Genomic DNA, 17,962 nt, shown 5'->3' with positions numbered 1-17,962 from the left:
TATTACCTGGTGGGCCGAAAGTTCAGGCTGATCACTGACCATGCCCCTCTCAAGTGGATGCACTTGCACAAGGAACGGAATAGCTGGGTGATCCGGTGGTTCCTTGCCCTGCAGGCCTACACTTTTACAGTGGAGCACCACCCCGGGGTACAGATGGGGAATGCAGATGCCCTGTCCCGAGTGCACTGTTTGGCGGGTGTCATTGCTCGACCGGAGTGGTCTGAGCAGAGGGGGGGATATGTGAGAATCATGTGGGAATAGTGTATGAGGGCAGCTATATCTCGCCCAGATACCTTTCCAATGTGGCCTAGTCTGGTCAGTATCGCACCTGGTTACTAATGAATAATGGGAGGCGGATATAAAAGGATGCCAGGTGGTTGTGTGAGTGTCTCAGCCTGGGAACACAGAGAGCCTGTCTGTGTGAGAGACACACGTGAGTGAAAGCAGTGCCCACTGCAACTGTGGTTTGGCTGGACGGGAGAAGCCCGCCAGTTGGTAGTTAGGTTGTACCTTGTTTAGTTAGTGCCGGACAGGCAAGGATTTGTTTTATTTTTTATTTCTTTATGCATTGCTTTCACCGTTAATAAACCTGACCCAGTGTCAGTTATACCTGAATCCCAGCTCTGCGCCTGAGTTTCATGCTGAACGCACGTGACCTTTGACCCCAGCAAAGGCGATCCCGGAGTGTTTTATCACAGGGCATTATCTATGGAGCATCTTGTGGGGCATATTCTATGGAGCATTTTATGTGGGCATAAACTATGGAGCATATTATGGGGGCATAATCTATGGAGCATCTTATGGGGGCATAATCTTTGGAGTATCTTATGGGGCATATTCTATGGAGCATTTTATGGGGGCATAATGTATGGAGCATCTTATGGGGCATAATGTATGGAGCATCTTATGGGACCAAAACCGTTATGGAGCAGCATATGGGGCATATATAGCTACGGGGCCATTATTAACCTTTGTGCAGCATTATATGCAGTGTATTTTGTATGGAGTATCTTCATGGGGATATCATTAACTGTACGGAGCATTATATGGGGCTCCTGATTCAATATGGATATTCAAAAACAATTAACCTACTGATGTCTCAATTAATTTTACTTTTATTGGTATCTATTTTTATTTTTGAAATTCAGTAGCTGCTGCATTTTCCACTCTCAGCTTATACGCGAGTCAATAAGTTTTCCCAGATATTTGTGGCAAAATTAGGGGGTCGGCTTATACTCGGGTCGGCTTTAACACGAGTCTATACGGTAAGTGGTTAGCGTAAAGCTCCAGATAAATGTGATCCCAAACGTTATGAGAAATGTTCCCAATAAAAGCTTCAACTCAATCCACAAAAAAAAGTAAGCCCTCACTCAGGTCTGTCATCTGTTAATGGAAATATAGGGGGCTTACACGTTACTGGTAGCACAAAGGCTCTGGAAAACCAAAATGGCTCCTTACCCGCCAAAAGAAATTCAGCAAATTCTCAGCTCTCAAATTCAAATGCCCCCTCCCTTCTGAGCCCCACAGTGTACCTAAACCACATATTGCGTCCACTTTTGACATTTCTGATGTGATATGAGCCCGCCTAACTTATAGGTGATGCCTCCAGAAGTACAAGCTGGGCATAACATACTAGTGACTGCAATGTATTGGTGACTGCAACGTACTGGTGACTGCAACGTACCGGTCACTATAGTGTACTGGTCACTACAACGGCAGTTTGCAATTTTCACTTGGCAACATTCATTGCTGCTTGTATCTGGAAAATACACATGGAGTCTAAATCGTAACTACACTTGCAGATAAATTCCCAAGGGGTATAGTTTCCAAAATATAAATATGGTCATTTGAAGGGGGATTCTGCTCTTCTAGCAATTAGGGGCTCTGTATATGGAGTCCACAAACTTTTGTATAAAAATCGGTGCTCCAGGAGGCAAATAGCGCCCCGTTCCTCCTGAGTCTCTCCGTATGTCTAAGTAGTACATATGGGGTATTGCTGAAATTGTGGAACAAATTTTGATGTCATTTTTAACCACTTCTTGTGTGAAAATTAAAATCTGGGGCTAAAACATAATTTTGTTGGTAAAAGTGTAATTATTTTTTCTTCACTGCCCAATGGTATAAAATTCTGTGACAAACTTGTGTTGTCAATATGATCACTGCACACCTAGATGAATTCACTGAGAGGTGTAGTTTGTAAAATGTGGTCACTTATGGAGGGTTCTGCTGTTCTGGCACCTCATGGGCTCTCCCAATGGGTCATGGCACCTGCAAACCACAACAGTAAAATCTGGCGTTTCTTGCCTTCTGAGCTTTGCACTGTGCCTGAAATATATTTTCCGATTACATGTAGGGTATTGGTGCACTCAGGAAAAAATGAACCTCGGTTTGTTGTAAAAAAAAGTGGGAGGGTAGTTTGTAAAATGAGTTCACATATAGGGGTTTCTCTTGTTCTGGCACTTCAGAGGCTGTGCCAATGTGAATTTTTACCCTAAAACCATTCCAGCAAAATCTGAACTCCAATATGGCGCCTCTTCCCTTCTGAGCTTTGCACTTTTCCTCAAAAGTAGTATTCCCCCACATATGGAGTATCAACATACTCAGGAGAAATTGCACAACAAATTGTATGGTGCAATCTCTCATGGTACTCTTATGAAAATGCAAAATTTGAGGCTAAAATAACATTTTTATGAGGAAAATGTGATTTTATTATTTTCATGGCTCAACGTTAAAAACTTCTGTGAAGCACCTGGGGGTTCAAGGTGCTCAACATGCATCAAAATACATTCCTTAAGGGGTCTAGTATCCAAAATGGGGTCATTTGTGGGGGGTTTCCACTGTTTAAGCACCTCAGGGGCTCTCCAAATGGGACATGACGTCCGTTAATGATTCCAGGAAATTTTACATTCAAAAAGTCAAATTAGGCTCCTTCCCTTCTGAGCCCTACCCTGCGCCTAAACAGTACTTTTCTCCCTCATATTTGGCATCAGCGTGCTCAGGAGAAATTGCTCAACAAATTGTATGGTGCAATTTCTCCTGCTACCCTTGTGAAAATGCAATATTTTGTGCTAAATACATATTTGTGGGGAAAATTTGATTTTTATTTTTGTGGCTCAACGTTATAAACTTCTGTGAAGCACCTGAGGGTTCAATGTGCTCACCACACACATCTAGATCAGATCCTTAAAGGGTCTAGTTTCTAAAGTGGTGTCACTTGTGGGGGATTTTCACTGTTTAGATACATCAGAGACCAATTGATTCAACAAATTTTGCATTCAAAAAGTCAAATGGCTCTCCTTCCCTTCCAACCTTTGCCATGCGCCTAAACAGTGGTTTTCTCTCATATGAGGTATTGTCATGCTCAGGAGAAATTACAAAACAAATGCTAGGGTCCATTTTTCCTGATACCCTTGTCAAAATAAAAAAAATTGGATCTGAAGTAATTTTTTTGTGGAAAAAAAGCTAAATTATCATTTTTTTCCACATTCCAAAAATTCCTGTGAATCACCTGAATGGTTAATAAACTTCTTGAATGTGGTTTTCAGCACCTTGAGGGGTGCAGTTTTTAGAATGGTGTCACTTTGGGGTATTTTCATTTAGACCCCTCAAAGGGACTTCAAATGTGATGTCCCTAAAAAAATGGTTTTGTAAATTTTTTTGTAAAAATGAGAAATCGCTGGTCAAATTTAACCCTTATAACTTCCTAACAAAAAAAATGTGGTTACAAAATTGTGCTGATGTAAAGTAGACATGTGGGAAATGTTACTTATCAAAGTATTTTGTGTGTCATATCTGTTATTTAAGGGCATGAAAATTCAAAGTTGGGAAACCTTGAAATTTCCGCCAAATTTCTATTTTTTTCACAATTAAGCACAAGTTATATCAAAGAAATTTTAACACTAACGTGAAGTACAATATGTCATGAAAAGACAACCTCAGAATGACTGTGATCCATTGAAGCATTCCCGAGTTATTACCTCATAAAATGACTGTGGTCAGAATTGTAAAAATTGGCCTGGTCTTTAACGTACAAACCACCTTTGGGAGTAAAGGAGTTAAGCTAGTAAAAGGTGAGATAAGCTTATAAATGGCTCCCCGTCTGGGGAACGTTAGACTGTGCCAAAACCTGAGGGAATCACTATTCTAAGTAATACTATGGACTGTGATGTATTCTTAGTTGCTGGCCAGTAAGCCATTCAGCCTCTGGTAGCATCGCTATGTGATTAGTGGTCAGACAACCACTGTGTATAACGCTAATACAGCTGGTTGTGGCAAGTATAGAACCTAATCCCCTGACTTCTTTGAGTGCCAAAATCTATCCAGTAGAAAACTATCCCTGGAGCTAAGTGATCCCTAAGTTATCACAGTAGCTATACTGCCCCAATAATGTATAACCCTTGAGTAAAATTGATGATCACTAACACAAAGAAAACTGTCCTTACCTATAGAAAATGGGATAAATGCCTCTCGTTTTACAAACTTTCCATTCTCATCAAGAAAATGTTTTGGGTAAAACTGTAAAGGTTTCTCCCAGATTTGGGGATCTTTGAGCACAGAGGACAGGTTAGTGATGATATTGGTGCCCTGTGAAAAAAAAAGGATGAAAAATCTTTAAGGACGAAATAGAACATGAAATATTTGCAGACATTATGTCCATATATAATAACAAAACCAGGTAACATGATACTATCAGAGGCCAACAGTGCCAAGTGGCACACAAGCACTAAAAAACCGGCTCAAGCTCCATATAAGCACAGAAATGGGTGAACAACGGAGCATATAAAATAGCAAAAAGTTTATTAGCATCACGTAAATAACATAGTGTTAAATAGTACAAAAATTGGTACAAAAATACATGGTAATGGATACACTAAGGGAAAAGAGAAAATGAGGGTAGATGTCACACAGGCTAGTGTCAGCACAAATAAAATACACAGTAGGGCACATATAAGCCCTCCAGTGGGTGAATAAAGTGCTAATGGCCCTGTCAGATGTTTCAGGACATGTGAGCACAATCATAGATGGGAGCAGACTGGCCTCTGTAATGGAGCTGACACTATACTATATGGGAAGACCATAGAAAAATACCCCAGAGCATTGGTGTGCCAAACCAATCAAAGGTAAAAAAGTCCCGGCAGTTTGCCACCTGAAACAGTTATGTAAGACCCATATAGGGGTAAGGGTAGAGCAGTACGGCGCTTACCTATAAGGACCTAGTGTGGGGCACCAAACCAGGATCAATAGGAGACTCCTATTCTATCCCTCCTTCAGCGGCAAGCCTGCCACAAAGTACCAAAGGACCCCAAGCTGTACGTGGTGAAGATTTTAATTTTTTTCCTGTGGATTACAAACTGGGACTGTGCTTAGGATTGCTCGCCCCTGGGGGAGCTGCCTATATCAGAAGACAGCCGCCCTCCCATGCTGGACATTGGAAGATGGGTGGAGAGGCCGACAAACACCCACCCATGAGTGGGAGTGGCCCAGGTGAAGAGACTGGGTGTAGATGCTTGGCGCCATTGAGCTTCGGGAACTCGGGCGATAAGCGACGCTGCAGCTGCCGTGGCCTCGGACGCCTGGAGTGAAAATGGCGTCAGGAGGTTGAATCCCGTCGAGGGACCTGCCCCTGGGAGCCATTCTCAATACCCCGGACCTTGTTGGAACTGCCGCTGGAAGAAGTGGCTCGAGTTCACCCCGCAGAACCATCAGGCCTGGAGGCCGGCCCTGCCGGACAGCAGGGTGATGACCAACGGCTACTAAAAGAGCTGCGGGAAAGCCTGCCAGGAGCCGCGACGCCGGAGGAAGTGAGCGTTTCCCCGATCCAGCCGCCGGCACCACAGACAGATCCCGCCCCCACACCCAGTACACCAGACAGGTCCCCGGGCCCTGACACCGGCCCTCGGCCGACCTCCCGCTCTCCAGCAACGATGGCCCCGGATGACTTTATGGCTCCTGACCACCATCCCGAACCGCCCCACCCGGTGGCGCTGGTGCGGAACCAACCTGCGGCCACCCCTGCCGCGCTCCATCTTTCGGCCGCGGCCTATTCATCGGAGCCTGCCGTCACTTCGGGCCCGCCGCAATCCACCGTGACATATTTATCAGCATCCGCGGCCACTGTTGTCCCATCCGCGGCCTCGGCTGCGGTCTACTCACCTGAGCCCACGGCCGCCTTGATCCCGGCTGCGGCCAACTCCACAGCCCATCCGATGATGCCTGTGGTCGCTTCTGTCCCGTCTGTTACTCCGGTTGCGACCTGCTCCCCAATGTCTGCGGCCACCTCTGCTCCACTCTCGATCGCGGCCCACCCACCGGACTCAGCGACCTATTACCGGACCCTCTGCTTGGGTTGTGGAGATTATTGAGAAGAAGAAGGCTAAAGAGCGGGAGGTGTGGGGGCTGCTCCATAAGAAAGGGGAGGCCGCCATGTCTACTCCTCAGTCGTACGGGTGGCTGGTGTACATGGATACCGGCAAGGGCTACGGCTTTATTCAAGAATGTAGCCTCAATCAAGCACGGCTGGGCTCTGCAGGGAGGGGGATCTGGTGTCCTACTATCCTACTATAAGGAGTACTGCCACCGCGGCTACTATGCGGTGGCTGTCATCACATACCCTGAAGGATACGAGTCCCCATACAGAAACGAGGACTCCTGGGTCTCAAGCATCAGGGACACTCGAGGCCCAGGGATACTACAAGCATCCCAGAGACCCCATGGCTGTGAAGTCTCCTGTTATGGCGAAACATCGTCCGCCAGGAGGTGGCCCAGAGTACCTACTACAATGAACTGCCGGGACTGCAGTGCACCATTGCACAATGAGGGGGCTGTTCTGCGTCCCCACGGGGTAGAATACCCTATTCCTGGTGCAGCAGGGATGCCTAGAGGGAGTGTTCTTCTTAAAGGAAGGGGGAACACCCCTGTCCTCATATGGTTAACTGTTGTGAGTTCATTTTCCCCTTCGTCACAGAGGTCTGGTGAACTCCCTATTCTGGTAAAGGAAGGTAATGAGCCTGATTATCAGGCATCTGAGCCTAATGAGGATGACTGGCTGAGTGGAGTCACGGACTGGATATAAGGCTGCCGATGCCCTTCTGCCCTGCGGGTGATTTCTCTGTGGACTTCTAGGACACCAGTCTGATTCCTGCTCCTCTAAAGCTAAGTTTTCTGCTTTGCCTTTTAGCATTTGTGTTTTTTTTTTGTTTTCCTTGCTTTTCTGGATTCTGCCATTCCCTGCTGGGGTGAGCTGAATCTCCTTTTGCCTGTTGCTCTGTCTTCAGAATATTCCTGAGTACTGACATAGCTTTTTGAAGCCTAGCGTCTTCAGGGCCTATTTCACTGTCAGTCTATTGGCTCTTATTTTCATAGGGTTTTTCACGGATTGCAGACAGCAGCCTTCCTGTCCTTTCCTATCTAGTTAGCTTGGGCCCCGTCTTTGCTCAGTCTATCTTTCTGTCTGTGTTAGTGTTTTCATCTTGCTTCACCGTCATTATATGTTGGGGGCTGCCTATTGCTTTGGGGTCTGCTCTGGGGCAGTTTAGATTTCCCCTTTCTTTCTTTAGGCCTATTTAATTCTCCGGCTGTGATCGAGGGGTCTAGGGCATCGTAGGAACGCCCACCGGCTACTGTTAGTTGTTGTGGATAGGATCAGGGGTCTGCAATCCGATAGCTGCCAACCTCTCTGGTTTTCTGGACTTAGCTTGCATTTCTGTTTTTGCCTCCTATGGTGACTCAATCAAAACAGAATCACCCGCCATACCGCAGATCCTAGGGTACTCAATAGCAGGAAAGAATTGTGTTTAAAAAAAAAAAAAAAAAAAAGGTGTGTGTATATTCTTTCCTCTATTTCTCTGAGGCCGTAGGGGGAATTTTTTTTTTTTCTCTCAATAGAGATAAAGCTGTCTGATCATGTGGAGCAGCTCACTGCGGAAGTGCGGGGAATTTCCGCCTACCTTGCTCGTTCGCATGCAGTTGAACCAAAGATCCCTACACCTGATGTATTTTTAGGGGATCGATCTAAATTTTTGAGTTTCAAAAATAATTGTAAATTATTTTTTGCCTTGAAGCCCAACTCGTCAGGGAGCTCCGTGCAGCAGGTTAAAATTGTCATCTCTTTGCTGCGTGGCGATCCCCAGGATTGGGCGTTTTCTTTGAAACCAGATGATCCTATTCTGACTAATGTGAACGCATTCTTTCAAGCTTTGGGGTTGTTGTATGACGAGCCTAATGCTATTGATCAGGCTGAAAAGACCCTGTTGGCATTGAACCAGGGTCAAGATTCTGCAGAGTTGTACTGTCAAAAGTTCCGAAAGTGGGCGGTCCTTACTACCTGGAGTGATAATGCCTTGGCTGCTCTCTTTCGGAAGGGTTTGTCAGAAGCCATAAAAGATACTATGGTGGGATTTCCTGTTCCCTCTGGTCTGGACAATTCTATGTTATTAGTCATTCAGGTTGATTAGCGTTTACGTGAACGCAGGATTGCACGAGAGGTGTTGCCACCGGTTGAACAGACGTCTGAACCTATGCAATGTGATAGAGTTTTGTCTAAGGCGCAACGTCAGGAGTTCAGAAGGCGTAATAAGCTGTGTTTTTTCTGTGGAGATGCCTCGCATATTATTTCTGTTTGTCCTAAATGAGAGAAACGCTTTGCACACACGTTTTCTGTTGGTGGTGTTCAACCTAAGTTTCTTCTGGCAATTACTCTGATCTGCTCCCTGTCCACATTTTCCGCCAAGGCTTTTGTGGCTTCGGGAGCAGCGCTAAACCTAATGGACTTGGATTTTGCTAAACGTTGTGGATTTCCGATGACACCTCTGCAGACGCCTATCCCTTTGAGGGGGATTGATGCTACTCCTTTGGCGAAAAATAAACCTCAGTTTTGGACCCAGGTGGTCATGCGGGTCACCCCAGACCATCAAGAAAATTGCAGATTTTTGGTGTTGCATGGTCTGCATGATGCCGTTGTTCTGGGGTTTCCCTGGTTGCAAATTCATAATCCAGTTTTGGATTGGAAATCTGTGTCTGTGGTGAGTTGGGGTTGTCGGTGTGCCTTTAGTGAGGCTCCGTTTTTTTCCACCTCTCCTCAGTCGCATGATGTTCCTGACTATTTGGCGGACTTTTATGATGTATTTAGTGAGAATGAGTCTGTGTCCTTGCCTCCTCATAGGAGTTATGACTGTGCAATCGAACTGAGCCCGGGGTGTAAATTTCCCAAGGGTCGGCTCTTCAATTTATCTGTACCCGAGCACGAGGCTATGCGGTCCTATATTAAGGAGGCGTTGGAGAAGGGTCATATTAGACCATCCTCTTCACCCTTAGGTGCCGGGTTTTTTTTGTGGCCAAAAAGGATGGTTCTTTAAGGCCTTGTATTGATTATCGTGCCCTCAATAAAATTACTATTAAATATCAGTATCCGTTACCCCTGATTTCGGATCTATTCTCTAGAGTTAGAGGTGCTTGCTGGTTTACCAAGCTTGACCTCAGGGGGGCGTATAATCTTATCCGCATTAAGCAGGGGGATGAATGGAAGACGGCGTTTAATACTCCGGAGGGACATTTTGAGTACCTGGTGATGCCTTTTGGGCTCACTAATGCCCCTTCTGTCTTCCAGTGCTTCATGAACGATATTTTCCGAGACTTTGTCGATAAATTTTTGATTATCTATCTGGATGATATTTTGATCTTCTCCAAGGATTGGGATTCTCATGTGGAACATATTCGGACTGTGTTCCGGATCTTGAGGGAGAATTCCCTGTATGTCAAAGGATCGAAATGCCTTTTTGGAGTACAGAGGATTTCATTTTTGGGATTTATTTTGTCTCCGTCAACTATTGAAATGGACCCGGCCAAGGTACAGGCCATTTATGATTGGGTTCAGCCCACTTCTTTGAAGGCCCTCCAGAAGTTTTTGGGTTTTGCTAATTTTTATCGGAAATTTATAGCAAAATTTTCTAGTATTGCCAAGCCATTGACTGATCTGACTAAGAAGGGTGCTGATGTGTTGAATTGGTCTCCGGAGGCTGTTGCTTCCTTTCAGGAGCTGAAGCGAAGATTTACCTCCGCCCCGGTTTTGCGGCAACCTGATGTCTCACTCCCGTTCCAGGTAGAGGTGGATGCTTCTGAGATTGGTGCAGGAGCTGTTTTGCCCCAAAAGGATCCTGTAACATCTAAAATGAATCCCTGTGCTTTCTTTTCCCGAAAGTTCTCTCCATCTGAACGTAACTATGATGTGGGGAATCGGGAACTGTTGGCCATGAAATGGGCATTTGAGGAGTGGAGACATTGGTTGGAGGGAGCTAAACATCAAGTTGTGGTCCTCACTGACCACAAGAAATTTGATTTACCTAGAGTCGGCTAAACGCTTGAACCCTAGACAGGCTAGGTGTGCCTTGTTTTTTACACGTTTTGATTTTGTGGTCTCTTTTCTTCCTGGAACTAAGAATGTCAAGGCAGACGCCCTCTCTAGGAGTTTCTTTGCTGATTCTCCTGTGGTGACCAAGCCTGCTACCATCTTAGGCGAAGGGGTAGTTCTTTCTGCCATCTCGCCCGATTTGAGACTTGCTCTGCAAGAGTTCCAGAAGGACAAACCTGAGCGTTGTCCCAGTGGAAAGTTGTATGTTCCTGACCAGTGGAAGAAGAGAGTGATGTCTGAAGTTCATTGCTCTGCATTGGCTGGTCATCCAGGTATTTTTGGTACTAGAGATCTGGTGAGTCGCTCTTTTTGGTGGCCCACCTTGTCTCATGATGTCAGGAATTTTGTGCAGTCCTGTGGGACTTGCTCCCGGTCTTAATCTTGTTCTCGCTCTAGTGGGTTGTTGATGCCTTTGCCGGTCCCCAGGAGGCCATGGACCCATATTTCAATGGATTTCATCTCTGATATGCCGGTCTCTCAAAGAATGACTGTTATTTGGGTGATTTGTGATAGGTTCTCTAAGATGGTTCATCTTGTACCACTCCCTAAGTTGCCATCTTCCTCTGAGTTGGTGCCCCTGTTTTTGCAACAGGTGGTTCGCTTACACGGGATTCCTGAGAACATTGTATCTGACAGAGGAGTTCAGTTTGTGTCTAGATTTTGGAGGACTTTCTGTTCCAAGCTGGGAATTCAGTTGTCCTTCTCCTCTGCTTTTCACCCTCAGACCAATGGGCAGACAGAGAGAACAAACCCGACCTTGGAGTCGTATTTGAGATGTTTTATTTCCGCTGATCAGGATGATTGGGTTTCATTTTTGCCCTTGGCCGAATTTGCTTTAAATAATAGAGCTAGTTCTGCCACTTTGTCACCTTTTTTTTGTAACTTTGGGTTTCATCCTCGATTTTCTTCAGGGCAGGTGGAGCCTTCTGCCTGCCCAGGTGTTGACACTGTGGTGGAGAGAATGCACCAGATCTGGGACCAAGTGGTGGATAAGTTATCTCTCTCCCAGGAAAAGGCCCAGCGGTTTTCCAATCGACATAGGACCATTGGTCCCCAGTTTAAGATTGGTGATATGGTGTGGTTATCATCAAAAAATATTGCTATGAAGGTGGCTTCTCCTAAGTTTAAGCCTAGATTTATTGGACCTTACAAGATTTTGGAGATTATTAATCCGGTCTCGTTTCGTTTGGCTCTTCCTGTCACATTTTAAATCCATAATGTGTTCCATAAGTCCTTGTTGAAGAGGTTTGTTGAACCAGTTGTTCCTGGGGTGGCACCTCCAGACCCTGTATTGGTTGAAGGTAACATGGAATATGAGGTAGAGAAAATACTGGATTCCCGTTTGGCTAGACAGAGACTCCAGTATTTGGTTAAGTGAAAGGGTTATGGTCAGGAGGATAATTCCTGGGTCTCTGCCTCTGATATTCATGCCAAAAGATTGGTGCGTGCCTTTCATCGGGCTCACCCTGATCGCCCTGGTGGCATGGTTGAGGGTTCGGTGACCCCTCCTCAAGGGGGAGGTACTGTTGTGAGTTCATTTTCCCCTTCGTCACTGAGGTCTGGTGAACTCCCTATTCTGGTAAAGGAAGGTAATGAGCCTGATTATCAGGCACCTGAGCCTAATGAGGATGACTGGCTGAGTGGAGTCACGGACTGGATATAAGGCTGCCGACGCCCTTCTGCCCTGCGGGTGATTTCTCTGTGGACTTCTAGGACTCCAGTCTGATTCCTGCTCCTCTAAAGCTAAGTTTTCTGCTTTGCCTTTTAGCATTTGTGTTTTTTTTTTTTTCCTTGCTTTTCTGGATTCTGCCATTCCCTGCTGGGGTGAGCTGAATCTCCATTTGCCTGTTGCTCTGTCTTCAGAATATTCCTGAGTACTGACATAGCTTTTTGAAGCCTAGTGTCTTCAGGGCCTTGTTCACTGTCAGTTTGTTGGCTCTTATTTTCATAGGGTTTTTCACGTATTGCAGACAGCAGCCTTCCTGTCTTTTCCTATCTAGTTAGCTTGGGCCCCGTCTTTGCTCAGTCTATCTTTCTGTCTGTGTTAGTGTTTTCATCTTGCTTCACCGTCATTATATGTTGGGGGCTGCCTATTGCTTTGGGGTCTGCTCTGGGGCAGTTTAGATTTCCCCTTTCTTTCTTTAGGCCTATTTAATTCTCCGGCTGTGATCGAGGGGTCTAGGGCATCGTAGGAACCCCCCACGGCTACTGTTAGTTGTTGTGGATAGGATCAGGAGTCTGCAATCCGATAGCTGCCAACCTCTCTGGTTTTCTGGACTTAGCTTGCATTTCTGTTTTTGCCTCCTACGGTGACTCAATCATAACAGTTAACATTTTAGAGAGTGTACCGTTTTGTTTAAAAAAAAAAAGTTTTGATAAATACGTATTACAGTAAACGTGATAAGATGTGCAGTAAATTTGAAATATTGAAGTGTTATAAAAAAAAATTTGTGTGTTCAACAGGTCCCGGGTTCTTGGAGTTTGCCGACCATGACTTATTTAAGTTGGCAGGACAAAGAGACAAGTAGAATGGAGACAGACAGTGGTCCTTAAGTCAGGTCCCCAGTACACGTACCCCCAGAAGAATAAAAGGACGATGACCTGATTGGTTAGGGCCTCAGGTATGGCGGTCCGAATGGAAAAGGGTCACAGAAAAGGAGAAAGGTGGAAGGTACACTCCTGTTGAACAGTGCAAGATTGTCAAGGACGACAATGGATAAAGGAAGAGGAGTGTAGGGAAGTTGGACTGACGGACAGACTTGCCTGTAGTGAGAGGCAGAGGTGTAGAGCAGTGTAGGTGTGAAACCGCTGAGATAAAGAGAAAAGGGTGCAGCATGATAGTTTGACCATTAGTGGGCAGTGGACAGTGTAAGAGTGGGACTGAATAAATGCCATTGGTCAGAGAAACTGCCAGGTTATAGTGGGCGGAGTTACCAGGACTGGGAGTATAAAAGGCTGAGGGAAGGTTCTGGAAGGTTCAGTCAGCGAGGGGAGCACACTAGAGAGGAAGTCCTGCTGCGGAGATAGAGACAGTAGAAAGGCTCCAGAGAGGACTGACAGTTGAGGTGGTCATGGGGGTGGCCCAGAGGACGGTAGCCGCAGACGAAGACGGCTGTGGGTATTGAATGGACGGTGTACTCAGACTGGTGAAGCGCTGTGGTGGATGGGCCTAGGGCAGCCACAGTGAAAAGAGCCACAGAGGACACCACGATTATAGTAACAAATAGAGTTGAGCGAAACGGGTCGAAAAATTTCAAAAGTCGCCGACTTTTGGCAAAGTCGGGTTTCATGAAACGAAACCCGACCCTAGGATGAGGTCGGCCACGAGTTCGGCAACTTACGCGCCAAAGTCGCGTTTCAAAAGTTTGTTTTGCGCTCTTTTTCAGCCAATCAGGATCCACGGACACTGTGGGCAACGTGATGACATAGGCACGGGTCACCACCATCTTTCAGAAGGGCATGCAAGTGATTGGCTTGCTTTGGGGGGCGTCACAGGGGGTATAAAAGGGCGTGCACGCCGACCGCCATGTTACTCATGCTGATCTCAGAATAGGGAGAGCTGCTGCTGATGATTTTGTAGGGAGAGCGTTAGGCAGGGAAGAAGACACCAAAAACTGCTTCTGCTGCTAGCGATTTTGCCTGTACAACACACCAGTCACTGTGTGTGCAGTGCAAGGGGAGGCTATATAGTGGTGTATCAGTGGTGTTGGTTGTTGGGCTGCCTTCTAAGGCTTCCTGACATTCCTGCATTGCTGTTTACCCACTGCTCCGCAAACTGCTTTTTTAAAAGCAATCCCAATTTTTTTTTTTGTCCTGCTGAGAAGAAAAAAAAACTGCTTCTGCTGCTAGCGATTTTGCCTGTACAACACATCAGTCACTGTGTGTGCATTGCAAGGGGAGGCTATATAGTGGTGTATCAGTGGTGTTGGTTGTTGGGCTTCCTTCTAAGGCTTCCTGACATTCCTGCATTGCTGTTTACCCACTGCTCCGCAAACTGCTTTTTTAAAAGCAATCCCAATTTTTTTTTCTTGTCCTGCTGAGGTACTGAGCGTGCATTTTTTCACACCATACAGCGGTGTACGCTCCTCACACAGTACCGTGTAATGGCTGTTATCACAGCCACAGTGAAGCTATCAGTGTGTCACTCTGTGAGAATAAAACGAGGACATGTTCCGTTCTTACAGACCTGCACTCTAGGGAGATTCCTATTCTGCCCAATTCTACATACACCTTGTAGTTTGTGATACACTAGCCAATTTCTGCCTGTGACATAGCGCTGTGATATTCAGTGGGCCTCACACAATCCATAAGTGTCCAGTGTCCACAAGTGTGTGCAGAAATTCAAAATCTCCCTTATCCTCTAGTCACTTTGGTCACAGCTGTGCCATCGAGCCTGTGACAGAGCGCTCAGATATTCAGTGGGCCTCTCACAATCCAAAAGTGTCCAGTGTCCACAAGTGTCTGCTGAAATTTAAAATCTCCCTTATCCTTTAGTCACTTTTGTCACAGCTGTGCCATCGAGCCTGTGACAGAGCGCTCAGATATTCAGTGGGCCTCACACAATCCAAAAGTGTCCAGAGTCCACAAGTGTCTGCTGAAATTCAAAATCTCCCTTATCCTCTAGTCACTTTTGTCACAGCTGTGCCATCGAGCCTGTGATATAGCGCTCAGATATTAGTGGGCCTCACACAATCCAAAAGTGTCCAGTGTCCACAAGTGTCTGCAGAAATTCAAAATCTCCCTTATCCTCTCGTCACTTTTGTCACAGCTGTGCCATCGAGCCTGTCACATAGCGCTCAGATATTCATTGGGCCTCACACAATCCAAAAGTGTCCAGTGTCCACAAGTGTCTGCTGAAATTCAAAATCTCACTTATCCTCTAGTCACTTTTGTCACAGCTGTGCCATCGAGCCTGTGACATAGCGCTCAGACATAAGTGGGCCTCACACAATCCAAAAGTGTCCAGTGTCCACAAGTGTCTGCAGAAATTCAAAATCTCCCTTATCCTCTCGTCACTTTTGTCACAGCTGTGCCATCGAGCCTGTCACATAGCGCTCAGATATTCATTGGGCCTCACACAATCCAAAAGTGTCCAGTGTCCACAAGTGTCTGCTGAAATTCAAAATCTCCCTTATCCTCTAGTCACTTTGGTCACAGCTGTGCCATCGAGCCTGTGACAGAGCGCTCAGATATTCAGTGGGCCTCACACAATCCAAAAGTGTCCAGTGTCCACAAGTGTGTGCAGAAATTCAAAATCTCCCTTATCCTCTAGTCACTTTGGTCACAGCTGTGCCATCGAGCCTGTGACAGAGCGCTCAGATATTCAGTGGGCCTCACACAATCCAAAAGTGTCCAGTGTCCACAAGTGTCTGCAGAAATTCAAAATCTCCACTGTCCTATAGACACCTTGTACCTTGTTTTACATTACTATATAGTTTGTTGGATTTTGTCTACATTTCTACCAAAAATGAGGAAGGCTAGTGGAAGAGGCCGTGGAATTGGGCAGGGGTTGGCAGCTGGTAATGATGGTGTTGGTGGTGGATCTGATGGTAGTGGCAAGAGCAAAATAGAACCGAATGCAGGAGGTGTTGAGCCTGCGTCATCGTCTGGCTACATAAGGCCTCGAACGCTTAGTTTTCTAGGAGTTGGCAAACCGCTTTTAAAGCCAGAGCATCAGGAAAAAGTTTTGTCTTACATTGCTGACTCAGCCTCCAGCTCTATCGCCTCCTCTTCTTCAGTTGTAAAAAGTAAAAGCACTGAGTCGTCATTGGAGGCTCATGTTCATGAACCACACCTTTCCTTGTGTCCTTCACCCCAACCAAGATTGAAGGATGACGCAGGCCATACTACTGATTACTCCATGGAGCTGTTTTCACATACCATGCCTGGATTATCAAGTGAAATGGTGAATTACCCAGGCCAAGATGAATCTGACATGGAGTGCACTGATGCACAGCCGCTGATGGATGATTCTGCTGGTACATTCACTCAGAGCACTACATTGTCCTCACAGTGTACAGAGCCAGATTCTGACCCTGATGAGACTCAGGTGCCCCTTCCCGCACACTATACCACCATACACGGTGACACAGAGGAAGGTGCACATGACATAGAAGAGGAGGTGATGGATGACCCAGTTGTTGACCCAGATTGGCATCCATTGGGGGAAGAGGGTGCTGCTTCCAATAGCTCAGATGAGGAGCATCCACAGCAGACATCTACATCGCAACAGCTGTTATCTGGCAGGCCCGGAGCACTCCAAAGACAGGTTCCAAACATCAAAAGAGTTGCTGGACAGCTTGTCCAGAGGGTCAAAAGATCACAGCGTGCTAGGCCACAAAATGTCTGCCAAAGTAGGAAGAGTGCAGTGTGGCACTTTTTTGAACAAAATCCTAATGATCAGGCCAAGGTTATCTGTAAGAAGTGCGCAAAGACCTTTAGCCAAGGGAAAAATCTGAAAAATTTGAATACCAGTTGCATGCTTAGACATTTAACCAGCATGCACTTGCAAGCATGGACACAACACCAAACCTCAAGTGCCACATGTGCAACTGATCACAATGAAGGTAGTCAGCAACGCTACATTGTTTCCCCCACTGTAAGCCCACCGGTTAGCACAGCAGCAAATGTTGAGGTGTCGTTGCAAGGCCACAGCAGTCAGGGAATCCCACTGTTATATCAACGAAAGACTGATTCTAGGCCATCAGAAAGAACACCAACTCCATCACCATCATCAACCCTCTCTCAGTCCGCCATGTCCACCTCTACTTCCACCATATGCAGCTCTCAAGTCCAGCTCACCCTCCCAGACACTATGAGTAGGTCAAGAAAGTACTCAGTCTCTCATCCGCGTACACTGGGTTTGAACGCCCACATTGCCAAACTAATCTCGTTTGAGATGATGCCCTTTCGGTTGGTGGAAAGCGCAGCTTTCCGCGAACTCATGGCCTATGCAGTACCACGCTATGACCTACCCAGTCGCCACTTCTTCTCTCGCAAAGCCATCCCAGCCCTCCACCATTATGTGAAAGACCGCATTGTCCATGCACTCAAGCAGTCAGTGAGCGGAAAGGTGCACCTCACAACTGATGCATGGTCCAGTCGGCATGGCCAGGGCCGTTACGTGTCCATCACTGCGCACTGGGTTAATGTGGTGGATGCAGGGTCCACAGGGGACAGCGGTGGTGGGACAGTGCTGCCTAGCCCACGGTATAGGAAACAGTTGGCTGTAGGCGTTCGACCCCCCTCCTCCTCCTCCAGAAGCGAAAGCTCATCCACAGAGCGCAGTCGTACGAGCACTCCATCTGCAGCTGCCACTGTTGCACACGAGGTGTCCCCCTATCGAGCAGCTAGTGGAAAGCGTCAGCAGGCAGTGTTGCAGATGATGTGTTTGGGCGACAGACACACCGCCGAGGTGCTGGCCGAGTACTTTCAGCGACAAACTGAGTCATGGCGGGGCAGTGTACATCTTGAGGCAGGCAAGGTAGTTAGTGATAACGGGCGTAATTTTGTGGCAGCCATAGCCCTTTCAAAACTCAGCCACATACCTTGCTTGGC

General features: G+C 46.5%; 1 protein-coding gene across 2 annotated transcripts in view; it reads right to left on the bottom strand.

The window, feature by feature from the left end:
* The window catches only part of LOC141098686 (cytochrome P450 2D14-like), a 242,917-nt gene that overhangs the window by 41,573 nt on the left and 183,382 nt on the right, over positions 1-17,962 (bottom strand). For both annotated transcript variants that reach the window (XM_073586651.1, XM_073586650.1), the window contains one exon: positions 4,443-4,584. In XM_073586651.1, coding sequence (XP_073442752.1) covers positions 4,443-4,584 — 142 coding nt within the window. The remainder of the gene's footprint in view (positions 1-4,442; positions 4,585-17,962) is intronic.

Source organism: Dendrobates tinctorius, unplaced genomic scaffold, assembly GCF_039654945.1.
Source record: "Dendrobates tinctorius isolate UK_male_01 unplaced genomic scaffold, ASM3965494v1 ptg000094l, whole genome shotgun sequence".
NCBI classification, from domain to species: Eukaryota; Metazoa; Chordata; class Amphibia; order Anura; family Dendrobatidae; genus Dendrobates; species Dendrobates tinctorius.
The sequence above is the reverse complement of the archived record's forward strand: the minus strand, read 5'-3'. Positions and strand labels throughout refer to the sequence as shown.